General features: G+C 40.8%; 1 protein-coding gene across 1 annotated transcript; it reads right to left on the bottom strand.

Moving 5' to 3' along the window:
* Window positions 1–9,417: 9,417 nt before the first annotated feature.
* On the bottom strand, window positions 9,418–9,861 carry LOC142164068 (uncharacterized). Its single transcript, XM_075221239.1, has one exon. It carries the CDS (start codon window positions 9,859–9,861, stop codon window positions 9,418–9,420), a length of 444 nt encoding a protein of 147 aa, XP_075077340.1.
* Window positions 9,862–13,659: the final 3,798 nt, after the last annotated feature.

Below are 13,659 nucleotides of genomic sequence, written 5' to 3'. Positions count from 1 at the left end.
AATCCTAACAGAGAAGATGCCATTTCCCGAGAAATAGAATATGCAACGTAAGTACAATCCCACTGTTAGCTCCTATTTATTGTTTTGCTCCTTTGCTTCTTCTCATCAATATCCTTTTCCATGATGTAGCGGTCGCTTGGATGCTCGGTGCAATTCCTAACCTCAAGATCCGGGTTCGGGACCTGGCCTCGGCCTCTAAATATGCCGAGCGCTCATGGCGCGATTTATCAAAGGGCTGATGGGAGGCCAAAATGCATGGTAAGCCCCTTTTCCACGTCTTTGATGATTTTGTTAAAGCATTTCTTACTTAATTTCCTTTCATACAGGCCTTGGCAAAGATGCTTTCATGAGGACCCTATCTGCTGAGGAGGAGACTTCAATCCCGGCACCAAAACTGGTGAAGGACAAAAAGAGAATAAAAACCTCAACCTCCGAGGATCTAGAACCTAAGAAGAAGGCAGCTCGTAAGCCGAGGAATAACATCATCCTCCCGACCGAAGACTCTATTTGGCGTCTAAGGGAGGAAGAGGAAGAAGACGACTCCGGGCTGGTGGCCCGAGTGGGAATGAGCACCGAGGCTCCAAAGGCAACTGAATCGGTAAAGGATGTAGAGACTCCTTCTCGAGATGAGGAGGTCTCGAGAAGAGACTTAGGTGATGTCCCCGAGTCATCGAGGATTGAAGATGCCTCCCACCATAATGAGCCAACGGTGGGTACGACTGTAGGGGCTGGTCTCGAGGCCCCTCGAGATGGAGAATACACCCCAAGTGATCCACTTGGGGCAATAGAAATTAGAGGCTCCCCGCTGCTCCCCTCATTTTCTGAGGAGATGATTCAAGAGGCTTGAGCCTTGAAGACCCTCTCCATTGAAGGAGCCCACGAAAGGGAGGACACCCTTCCATGATCACTTTACTGGGGTCGAAGATTCTATCGGTCTGAGCGAATTGGAGGTCTCGAGGAAGGACCCAGGCGGGGCATCGAGCCTTTTCAATGAAGCGCAGCAAGCTCTGAATCGGGTAAGCCTTAATTACCCTTGTTGGTATTACCCTTGTGTTCATTTTTCTCTTCATGTATAACATCTTTTCTTCTTTCTGCGTAGGCCTCACTGCTTCATCGTGAAGCATTTTCTTGGTCTCGAGCTGAGCTGAGTCGGTACGAGGCCGATATTCAAAGGCTTACCAAGGAGAGGAATGCCCTCAACTTTCTCAGTGGGCAAAAAGAAGAAGAGATCAAGGACCTCCGAGCTGAGTTGGCCACGTCTCACAAATATCAGACCGACCTGATCGAGCAGGTATTAAAAATCTTAAAAGCTCATGGGCTCGATTCGGGAACGGTGGCTAACATTTCACTCTCATAGTTACAGCAAAAGGTCGATAGGATTGAGTAGTTCCGGGAGGAGGTCAACATGATGAAGGCGGAGTCCTTGGGGTGGAAAAAAGGTATGGACCGTTTTGTTGCAGAAAAGGAGACTGCTCGAGCCCAATTGTCATCGGTCGAAAGTCAGCTTCGAGGCATGAAGGAGAAGAGCTCGGCTTAGGAAAAGGAAATAGAGGATCTCGAGGCTCGGTTGGCTTCCGAACTTGCAAAGGCCAAATCTAAAGTCGAAAAGGCAAAAGCCGAGGCAGATGTGATCGTGGTCATCTACCGGGCCAATTCTAAAGCTGCTCAAGTCCAAGCGAGAGAGGCAGCCGAGACCGCTCAAACTTGAGCACATTGGATTGCTGAACTCGCCAAATGCCAATCTCGGAGGGGAACCCTCGAGGAGATCCACGCTCGAGGTTTCGATCTTACTGACGAGATATTAAAAGCTAGAGAGCGTGAAGCTGATGCTGGAGCGCTGGCCTCCTCCGATGATGATGATGACGCCGAGAGCAAGAGCGGGTCCGAGAGTGGGGAGGACCTCGATGGAGAACGATGGAGAAGAAGTTGCCCCCGGAGAAAATTGGGAACCTTAGGATTTTTCACTTTTGATATTTTATGTAGGATCCTGATCGGACCTTGTAAATATTCTCATATATATAAAGATCTCTTTCCTTTCCAACCTATCTTTATTTCACTTTCTGCCTTGTGAAAATTTTATTTCATTCGTGCCTTAAGAAAATTTTGTTCATAAGTTCGAGGCTTAGGCAATTTGATCGAAGCCGGACTAGTGTATTTTTTATAATCGAGTGAGTACTTGCTCGAACTCGGAGTAGGGTGACCCTTAGGTTTTAATTAAGTGAGGATGATTTCTCGAACTCAAAAATAAAATGGCCTTTTAAGCTCTTGAATTAGGCCGATACGACCATAGTAAAAAGAATGGCTTTCTCCCCCTTTCGGCTTGAAAAGTTTATTGTTTAATCATATAAAATCTATTGTGCCTTAGCATGAAATAAGGGATTTGCTCGAGAGTTCGAACGGTTCTGTACCCATTAGGGTTTTCAAGGGTCGATATTATTGAGACCCTTTGTTTCGTAATGCTTTAGCATAAAATAAAGAATTTGTTCGAGAGTTCGAACAACTTTGTACCCATTAGGGTTTTTGAGGGTCGATATTATCGAGACTCTTAGTAATTCAGCCGAGGGTAGCCTTTTTAACCAGTTTATGAAAATATTCGAATGCCTGTTTTATAACGAAAATCGGACGTCTCTGAACCGTGTTAATTTGGTCGTAGCCTTTAACTTGGAATTCACCTTTTGGGCTTGTTCCCCTGTTATACTTTGAATTTGTTCGAAGTATCAGTCCCCGAGAGGGGTGGTCGTGGCCTATAAAATTGAGGGTTGCCTATTTTAAGGTCTTACAATTTCGAGGTTTTAGTAATTCGATCATGTCGATTTTTTGGATGGCAGTCCCCGAGTGCGGGGTTAATTGTTTGAACTTTAGTTGTGACAGGCCCTTAAGTCAGTTTACACAACAGATCACAAGCATAACATTGTAAAGTAAAAATTTCTCTAAGGCATGAAATATCTGGCAAGGAAAAAATAATTTTTTCAATATATTAACATGTGTACATAATTGCCATTAGGGCTCGAGTAATCTCTATAGGCATGGTTCGTTCGACTGTTTGACCCTTACAAAATTTTCCTATCGAGACCCTGTCGACACGAAATATTTTCCTTGTAACTATTCGAGGGTGATGCCCCCCCCCCCCAGTATAGAGTTTGATTGTAAAGGAGCCTCGAATACTGTTGAATTTCTCTAAGTTAGCACGAACAATGGTTGCCTCGTTAAAAATCTCGATGGAACAACGCGTGCTTTCAGACCTAAGGACTTTGTGTTTGAAGAATCCTTTGATGTCATCAATTAAACACCTGCAAATGGTTAGTATAAAATATAAATGAAAATTGAGAAGGTCCTACCTTAGCAATAATATCGTTTGAGGAGTGATATATTCCAATTGTTTGGTAATTATTCATCGTTCATTCCCCATTTCCCCATTTCATGAATGGCCATGGGGATAAGACCGAGTGGAGTTGCTCTCCGGTTTGGTGAATCATCGGCGCATACCTTTGACATTTGTCGCACTTTCAAACAAACTCTTTTGTATACTTTTCCATATCGGCCCAATAGTATCCTGCTCTGATGACTTTATGGACTAATGATTCAGCACCAGAATAATTTCCACAGGTGCCCTTGTGGATTTCTCGTAGGACGTAGTCGGTATCTCCTGGTCCCAAACATATTTCCAATGGTCCATCGAACATCCTTCTATACAGTGTTCCGTCTTCGGCCAATGTGAATCGTGCAGCCTTCGTACGTAGAGTCCTCGATTCCCTAGGATCCCATGGAAGCTTCCCGTTCTTTAGGTACTTGATATATTTGTTCATCCAATCCCAGGTCAGACTTGTGGAGTTGATTTTGGCATGGTCTTCTTCAATTACTGACCTTGAAAGTTGTACGACAGTCCCCGAGCTAACCTCGTCATCTTCGACTGATGACCCCAAATTTGCGAGGGCATCGGCTTCGCTGTTTTGTTCTCGAGGCACATGCTGTAGGGTCTATTCTTTAAACCGATGTAGAGTCACTTATAGTTTGTCCAAGTATCTTTGCATTTGATCTTCTCGAACCTTGAAGGTTTTGTTGACTTGGTTTACCACGAGCAGGGAGTTACATTTGGCCTCGATGACTTCTGCTCCCAAACCTTTATCTAGCTCGAGACCTGCAATCATGGCCTCATTCTCAGCCTCATTGTTAGTTAACTTGGCAGTTTTGATAGCTTGTCTAATTGTATTACCCGTGGGTAGCTTCAAAACGATGCCTAACCCGGAGATGTACCCGACTTTATTAATAGTTCCTTTTCGACCTCGGGTACGAGGGCTGGCATAAAGTTGGCCACAAAGTTCGCTAAGATTTGAGATTTGATGGTCGTTCGAGGTCGATACTCGATATTGTACCCACTGATCTCGACGGCCCATTTGGCCAATCGACCCGAAAGTTCGAGCTTATGCAAAATATTGCGAAGGGGGTAAGTAGTCACCACACAGCTCGTGTGACATTGAAAATATGGTTTTAATTTCCTAGAGGCGCTTATTAGGGTAAGCGCTAATTTTTCTATGTGTGGGTACCGGGTCTCGGCCTCACCTAAAGTTTGATTAACATAGTAAACATGAAATTGCGTACCTTACTCTTCTCGAACTAGGACCCCACTTACTACGATTTTTGAGACTACTAAGTACAAGTACAATTGTTCGTCCACTTTTGGAGTATGAAGCAGTGGCGGGCTCGAGAGGTACCGCTTTAATTCTTCCAATGCTTGTTGGCATTCCGGGGTCCATGCAAAATCGTTCTTCTTTTTGAGCAGTTAGAAGAACTTGTGACTTCTATTTGAAGACCTCGAGATGAATCGGCCTAGGGCGGCTATGCACCCTGTTAATCTTTGTATGGCCTTAACATTGTCCACGACTGTGATGTCTTTGATTGCCTTGATATTATCAGGGTTGATTTCGATCCCCCGATTTGATACCATAAAACCGAGGTACCTAGCCGACCCCGAATGCACATTTCTCTGGATTGAGCTTCATGTTGTATTTTCTTAGTATATCGAAGGTCTCCTGCAAATGTGTCAAATGGTCCTATGCTCACAGGGACTTAACTAGCATATCGTCAATATAAACCTCCATTGATTTACCTATTTGTTCTTCAAACACTCGATTTACTAAGCGTTGATAAGTGACACTAGCATTTTTTAGTCCAAACGGCATTACATTATAACAATAGGTACCGTACTTAGTGGTGAATGGAGTCTTTTCTTGATCCTTTAGGTTCATTTGTATTTTATTGTACCCGGAATAGGCATCGAGAAAACTAAGGATCTCGTGGCGGGGAGTGGCATCGATCATGCGATCGATATTCGGCAGAGGAAAAGAATCTTTAGGACATGCTTTGTTTAAATCTTTATAGTCTACGCACATTCTAAGTGTATTTCCCTTTTTAGGGGCTTTGACTATGTTTGCAAACCATTCGGGATATTTTACTTCCCAAATGGATCCTATTTTGAGAAGTTTGGCTACCTCGACCTTGATGAATTCATGTTTTACCTCGGACTGGGGCCTTCTCTTTTGTTTTACCGGGCGAAACTTTGGGTCCAAGCTCAATCGATGTGTATTAGTCTCCGGCGGGATCCCTAACATATCTAGGCGGGACCAAGCAAAACAATCCATGTTATTGATAAACAATTTAATGAGTTTTTCCCTGAGCTCGGGGGTTAACCCCGTACCCAGGTATACTTCTCGATTGGGTAGATGCTCGATTAGTATGACTTGCTCCAACTCTTCGACCATCGATTTGGTGGCATCGGAATCCTCGGGGATTATGAAGGATCGAGGGATCCAGTAGTCATCGTCCTCGTCCGTTCCCTGCTTCTCCAACTGAGTCGAGGCTGGTGGCTGTGGTTGGTATTTAGCTTCCTGTTTTCCTTTGGACTCCGATCCCTTTGTTGACGAAAGAGCTGATACCGATGTTAATTCATCGACCACGAACATTTCTTTGGCAACATGCTGTTCCCCATACACCGTTTGTACTCCATCCGGTGTTGGGAACTTCATCATTTGGTGAAGGGTTGAGGGGACCACCCTCATGTTGTGAATCCAGGGTCTTCCGAGCAGTGCGTTGTAGCTCATATCGCCCTCGATCACATGGAACTTTATTTCTTGAATAGTTTCGACTACATTTACTGGTAGGATGATTTCTCCTTTAGTTGTTTCACTCGCCATGTTGAAGCCATTGAGAATCCGAGCTGCGGGTACGATCTGATCTTGTAAGCGAAGCTGCTCCATGACCCTCGATCGAATAATATTTGCCGAGCTTCTTAGATAAATTAAAATACGTTTAACCTGAATTTTATTTATAAGGATAGAGATTACCAAAGCATTATTATGGGGTTGCGAGATCCTTCTGCTTCCTCATCATTGAATGATAAAGTGCCTTTTGGCACATAGTCTTGAGTTCATTTTTCCCTGGTGATTGATACTTTAGTGCGTTTGAACACGGGCCCTTGTGGAATATCGACCCCACCAACGGTCATGTGAATCACATGTTGTGGTTCTTCCTGCTCGTTTTTCCTATTTGCATCCCTGTCTCTGAAATGGTTTTTAGCTCGGCCGCTCAAGAATTCTCGAAGGTGACCCTCGTTCAATAGACGGGCCACCTCCTCCCTTAGTTGTTTGCAGTCTTCGGTTCTATGACCATGTTACCATGATAATTGCTGATTTTATTGGGGTTTCTTTGGGATGGATTGGCTTGTAGGGGTATGGGCTATCTAGTATCTTTGATTCTCCCAATGGCTGACACAATACCTGATGTGTCGATGCTGAAGTTGTATTCTGATAATTGTGGTACTTCTATGGGATCGGCATGTTTATCAAAGCCACTTTTGCTCATGAGTCCAAGAGATCTCTGTCCTCAATCATTCCTTCGTTCATTTCGCATGGTATTGCATCCTAGGCCACTGTTTCTAAGATCTACGTTGTATGGTTGATACCGGTCTCTGCCCAACTGGGTTCACTGTTGATATCCCTTTGAGTTCTGCCGACGAGCCTGTTTGGATAAACGGAACCGGAAGAGGTCCCAAATTGATCATCCTCGACCCTGATCTTTGACTAGTACCGATTATGTATATTGGCCTAGGTTACCACTGGATATTCAATTAAATTCTTCTTTAGCTGTCGTGATGCCACCGAACTTCATTCGTTCAAACCTTAAGTAAAGCCTTGAACAACCCAATCGTCTGTGACTGGTGGTAGTTCTATGCTTTCCATCTGGAACCGAGATACGAATTCCCTCAATATTTTGTTGTCTTTTTGTTTCACCCTGAAGAGGTCTGACTTCCTAGTTGCAACCTTTATTACTCCGGCATGTGCCTTTACGAAGGAGTCTGCAAGCATGGCAAAGGAATCGATGGAATTAGGTGGCAAATTATGGTACCATATCATTGTTCCTTTCGATAAGGTTTCTCTAAATTTATTCAGTAGAACTGATTCGATATCATCGTCTTCCGAGTCATTCCCTTTTATTGCGCATGTATAAGAAGTGACATGCTCATTAGGGTCAGTGGTCCCATTGTACTTAGGAATTTCTGGCATTTGAAATTTCTTTGGAATGGGTTTCGGAGCCGCACTTGGGGGGAAAGGCTTATGTAAGAATTTCTTTGAATCCATACCCTTTAGAATCAGTGGTGCCCCCGGTATTTTGTCAACCCCGGAGTTATATGTCTCTACTTTCTTGTCATTTACCTCGATTTTCTTTTCTCCCGATTCAATCCATTTAGTGAGCTCCACGAGCATTTTTATAATAGCGGGGTCAGTCCCAGATTCGTTGGTGTTCGACCTTTCCGGCATAGGCTCGGCCCTATGGACGACTTCTGGTTCGATCCTATTTGGTGTTCGGTGCTGATTATGTAGTTGTGCTATAACAGCTTGTTGAGCCTGTAACATTTCGAATATCAATTGGAGGCTAACTCCACCATCTTCTCTGCCCTGCGTACCTCGACCACCTTATCGAACTTCCCTTCATATGCTACCTTCGGGATCAATGCCCAAATTTGCATTTAGGGCGACGTGTGAACTGACATCGACGAGATTTGCAATTGGTGCTTCCTCAAGGTCAGCCTGAGGCACCTCGATCCCTAGGGGGGATATATTGTCATTTTTCCTGTGAAATCTGAGGCCGCAGTCACCATGTGTAGGTGCCGCATGTGAGTTTGACATGTTTATCCTGAAAGCAAAGATTCTTACGAGAACAAGTGTAAAGCAGTGTGTGTTATCGGAATCAATATTAAGCAATCACTATTATCCTTAGCCCCACGGTGGGCGTCAAACTGTTTACCCTTAAAATTGGATAACAATTAAACTTATATTATGATTCTAAGGATACGTGATTTCACCTAATACCAATTGATAAATGTGAGGATAAGTAATAAAAATTAACAATAAAGTAAAGCAAACCAGTGTTAGGATGGAACTCAACCCTCGAATTTGGATACCCTTGAACTGGTTGATGCAAGAACAATTAAAGTATAACAAGCTGATGAACAATAGTATAAACGAGAAAGAGAATTATATTGCTTTGATATCTGTCAACCGTCTCTTACAAATGATTAAAAAACCCCTTTATATAGTAGAGGAATTTCACTTATGGTATAATTCTAATTACAGAAGAAAATCCCATGATTAGCTAATTAACCGTTTCTGATTTGATCCGTTCCGAGATTTATGTCATGATCCTCGACCAGTCACCAAGATTTATGCCATGATCCTCGACCAGTCACGGATATCTCTCCTTTCTGCTATTATGCTATCTTCGATCTTGCTCGATATCTGTCTCATTTGACTTCGATCGCTACTAGCCTCGATCTCGATAGGTACCTCGATTCTGAACTCGGTACCTTGTCCTTGTGATTTAGTATGTTCTGTTACGAGGCCATCCTTCGATGCAACCTCTCGATCTTGGTCAAATAGTAAAATTAGGTGGGCCAAAAGATTTAGTCAACAACATATGGGGTGCAAGTGCACCAATTTTTTTTTTATGTCGATCCCCACTATCAAAAAATATTTCTATGTGTTTTTGCTAATAAGAAAGAATTATCCGCATGTAAAAGGACTTATTGAAAAAATAATAACGTAAATAACATCGTCAAACAAAAATTCCACGTGTTATTGACATATTGAAAAAATTAGATTTAGATATCCATCCTAAAATAAACTTGTATCACAGTATCACACTCATATAGTCGGGGCGGTCTTACTGTCCACAATTTGATTTTTATTTATATTTTTAGTAAAGGAAACAAGTGTAAAATTTTCTTGAAATTTCTCACAAGTCAAAAATGAGATTCCATAATTCCGCGTCACGAGTTGAAGTATTGACCTTGCTACAACTTTTTTCTTTTTTTAAGCTAACAAAGGAATTAGATTTTTCATACTTCGTTCTTATTGTGGGCAGCTACCATTTATCAAGAAGGAATACACTTTTAATTATACTTGGGAGTTGTTGGAAGTTCTGGAAAAACTTGGCCTGATTGGAAGTAGTTGCGAGTTTAGCCAGGCATTCAGCTACTTGGTTAGCCTCCCTAAGACAGTGTTGCACGCAGACATTAGCATCATTTATGGAGTTGATGGTGCTGTCCATAATCTGCATAATCTTGAGATTGTTGGCCTCTTTCTTTGTCAACATATTTGCAATGATCAGAGCGTCAAGTTCAAGAACAAAATTAGTGAGCTCATGGTGGCTACACCATTTCACTCCAAACTCAGCTGGAAGAGCTTCAGTCATATTGTTGCTATTACTCTGTACATTGACTGAGAAAGCCATGAGTAAGTCACCATTACTGTTTCTCACAATACCCCCCAATACCTGCTGCACCAGTTTCTTTGATAAAGCTCCCATTGGTATTGACCTTGATAGTATCCGCTGAGGGGGTTTGCCATCTAACTTGCTTCCATATTTAAATCGGCTTGAGTCTCTCTATCTTATCACAGTAAGAAGGCCACTCGTCCTTGCTATCAATACCAGGAATCACCTTTGCAACTGCCTGCTTTATGATCCAGACTCCTTGGTACTTCATAGCGTTGTGGGCCCTTGCTACAACTAGCTTTAAAAGAAACAAATATAAAAATTAATTAGACTGTTGGGGCGGGATGGATAAAATGGAGACACGCTTATGGTATTTTGTGTGACAGGAAGGTGCCACAGAAACTTAAGGGTAAGTTCTATAGAGTGGTGGTAAGACCAACGATATTGTATGGGGCTGAGTGTTGGCCAGTCAAGATCGTTCATGTCCAGAAGATAAAAGTAGCAGAGATGAGGATGTTGAGATGGATGTGCGGGCATACCAAGTTAGATAGGATCAGAAATGAGGTTATTCGCGACAAGGTGGGTGTGGCCCCTATTGAGGACAAAATACGGGAAGCGCGACTTAGGTGGTATGGTCATGTGAGGAGGAGGAGCATAGACGCCCCGGTGAGGAGGTGTGATAGGCTAACATTGGTGGGCCTACGAAAAGATAGAGGTAGGTCAAAGAAGAGGTAGGGAGAGGTGATTAGGCAAGACATGGCGCAACTTCAGCTGACCGAGGACATGACCTTTGATAGGAAGGTATGGAGGTCGAGGATTAGGGTAGTAGAGTAGGAAGTCTTGAATGTCCATAACAATAGTATTGGCACGCAATCTCGCTTTCAGTGGATAGTAGATTTTTATGACAAACCGTTATTTTCTTTCATTGTTAATTACCTTACTATCTTGTTATTTTTATTCTACTTTTATATGACTTTTTGGTACTATCCTTTTTTGTCTATATTTTCTTTAATGTGATGCTTATGCGTTCCTGAGCCGAGGGTCTATTGGAAACAGCCTGTCTATCCTCACAAGTTAGGGGTAAAGTCTATGTACACACTACCCTCCCCAGACCCTTCGTTGTGGAATAATAGTGGGTATGTTATTGTTGTTGTTGTTGTTTGCTACTAATTACTTCTTGACTTTAAAAGCTGGCGGTGAAGCAATTTTAAGAACAAGACACTAGCTAATTAGTTGAGCAAAAGTTGGTACGGTACTCAGTAAAACGAGTCAAAATCGTATATTGCTGTGTACAATATTGATCAGTTTGATCAAGTACTGATAAAAGGTCTAATAAAAATATTTCATAATATATGTGTGCACAAGCAGCGTTAGTTGACAATATAATGAAGTGTTTAATTAAAAAAGATTAGTATGATTATATGTTAATTTTAACATTTAACATTATCCTTTGTAAAGCAATGATATGGCTAATCAGTCAACATGCCTCTATATTCTACAGTAACAACTTGACTATTTGAATTACTTTGTTTCTTTAAGGGTATGTTTGGTTCGAAGTAAAATATTTTTTTATTTTTTCCATGTTTGGTGTCGGCTTTAATATTTTGGAAAATATTTTCTCATTAACTCATTTTTCTCCAATTGAAGGAAAATATTTTCCCTATCAAGAGAAGGGAAAATATTTTCCAAAACTCTTTTTCAACCTTTCTCACCATATTCCCTATCCCCACCAACCTACCCCACACCCACCCCACCCCACCCCTGCCCCCACCCTAAATAAAAATATTATTAATAGTAATTTCTTTTCATGATATAAATAGTGTTTTTTCATTTTAACAAGAGAGTATTTTCTTTTCATAATATAAAAATATATTTTTTCATTTTAATAAAAAAAAGTACTTTTTTTAATGATGTAAAAAAAGTATTTTCTTTTATTTCAACAAAATGATGTAATAAAAAGTATTTTCTTTCATTTCAACAAAAAAAGTATTTTTCATGACATAGAAAAAGTATTTTCTTTTATTTCAACAAAAAGAGTATTTTGTTTTCATAATGTAGGAAAAATATTTTCTTTTATTTCAATAAAATAAGTACTTTATTTTCATGTTGTAGAAAGGGTACTTTCTTTTTCAACCAAACAAAACATATTTTCTTTTTAGTTATGGAGCATAAATTTCAACTGATTTTGCGTAAAAAAGTAAAGCAACACATTAGTTCCTTTGGGTTTGTGTGAAATTTTAGAAGAATAATTAAATTCTTGAAGAAAACAAAGTCCTGGAAATGTTTGGTATTTGGGGGAAGAGGGGAGGAGCAAGGAAACATGTGGCCTTGGGGAAGGGGATGAGGAGAGTAGCATAAAAATATATATTTTTATCTCTAACCAAAGACAAAAAAATATTTTCCGAAACAAGTTTTCTTCTCACCAACCAAACAAAGGAAAATAAGTGGTAATGCTATTTTCATTCGTACAAAATACACCCTAAAAGTTTTAACACTCTTTTGATACAAAGGAAGGATAAAACTAATCTCATCCTTAGATATTTATTGATAAACAGTAGTAAGACTAGAGAAAGAATTCAAAAAGTCACAAAATTATTATAACCCGATAAAAAAAAGTCACAAGTCATTCGATAAATATTTGTTTATTTGTGTGTCTCGTGGCATATGTGAGCTAACATACAAAATTTGATGTCACCCTCACGATCTCATCTAATTGGTATGTATTTGGATCTTATAATTGGTTTTCTGCCTTTTCTTGTTCAACAAATATAAATTTGACCCCCCCCCCCCTCCCCCAAAAAAAAAACTATTCCCTTCCAAATTAGATGAGGTATTTTTCTTTTTAGTCTTGTTTACCCTAAAAATTAAGTAACAATTAAATTTGTATTTTGGTTTTAAGGATATGTGATTTAACCCAGTACCTATTGATAAACAACGAATTAAATAGATAAATTGGACAATAAAATAAATCAAACCGGTCTGCAAACAATGCCTCGACCTCGATTCAAGATAGTCTCGAGGTTAGTTAATAAGAACAATAGAGGATGGAACAAACAGCGATGAACAGTAAGTAAAACAAAGAAAGCAGCGTATGTATATATTCTTATCAGTGAATAATGATTGTTCTCTTCACAAGTAAATGGGATCGCTCTTTATATAATAGAGGAATCCTAAATAAGGTACAACTCTAATAACGGAAGTAGATCCCATGATTGGTACTAATAACCGCTTTGATTTGATCTCTTTCGGGATTTTCGCCGTGATATTCGACCGGTTATTGATATCTCGTCATTCCGTTATTACGCCTTACTCGAAGTCAAGCATGCTTGATCTCGGTTGTTGCTGGCCTTGGTCTTAATGAACACTTCGATCTTCAGGCTTGATGTTCTATCTTCGAGCTCGAGCCCGATCTATTATGAGGTTACACTCGAGGCAACTCCCCTGCCAACGAAATCGGGTATGTCCGATTTTGACCGTATACAGATATTCCCCTCATTGTTTTGAGTGTAACGAGAAGAAACGAATTCGAGACTTCGATTAACACCTCGATCAATTATGATGTCAACATCGTGACGTAAGCGACAGAAATGATTGAAGCGTCGCGTCTGCTCAGTTTCCAAGGTCATTAATTAACGCTAGTTGATGGTCGGCCACCAGTGCTTTCAAACCATCAAAGTGGCTATTATAAATAGACCACCTTCATAATCTTCTCAAACTTTACTTTCAAACTTCTTCTAATCTTCAAAAGCTCTTCTATTCTCTTTAAGTTCATCAACTTTGCCGGTTTCAGTTTGCCAATCTCTTATTAAAACACAAATTCCGCCTTCTTCTTCCTTAAACCTCATATAGCAATGGCAAAAACATCATGATCGTTCCTCAAAAAGACAAGGC

Source organism: Nicotiana tabacum, chromosome 9, assembly GCF_000715075.1.
Source record: "Nicotiana tabacum cultivar K326 chromosome 9, ASM71507v2, whole genome shotgun sequence".
In the NCBI taxonomy this organism is placed as follows: domain Eukaryota; kingdom Viridiplantae; phylum Streptophyta; class Magnoliopsida; order Solanales; family Solanaceae; genus Nicotiana; species Nicotiana tabacum.
This window is presented reverse-complemented; position numbering and strand designations above follow the sequence as displayed.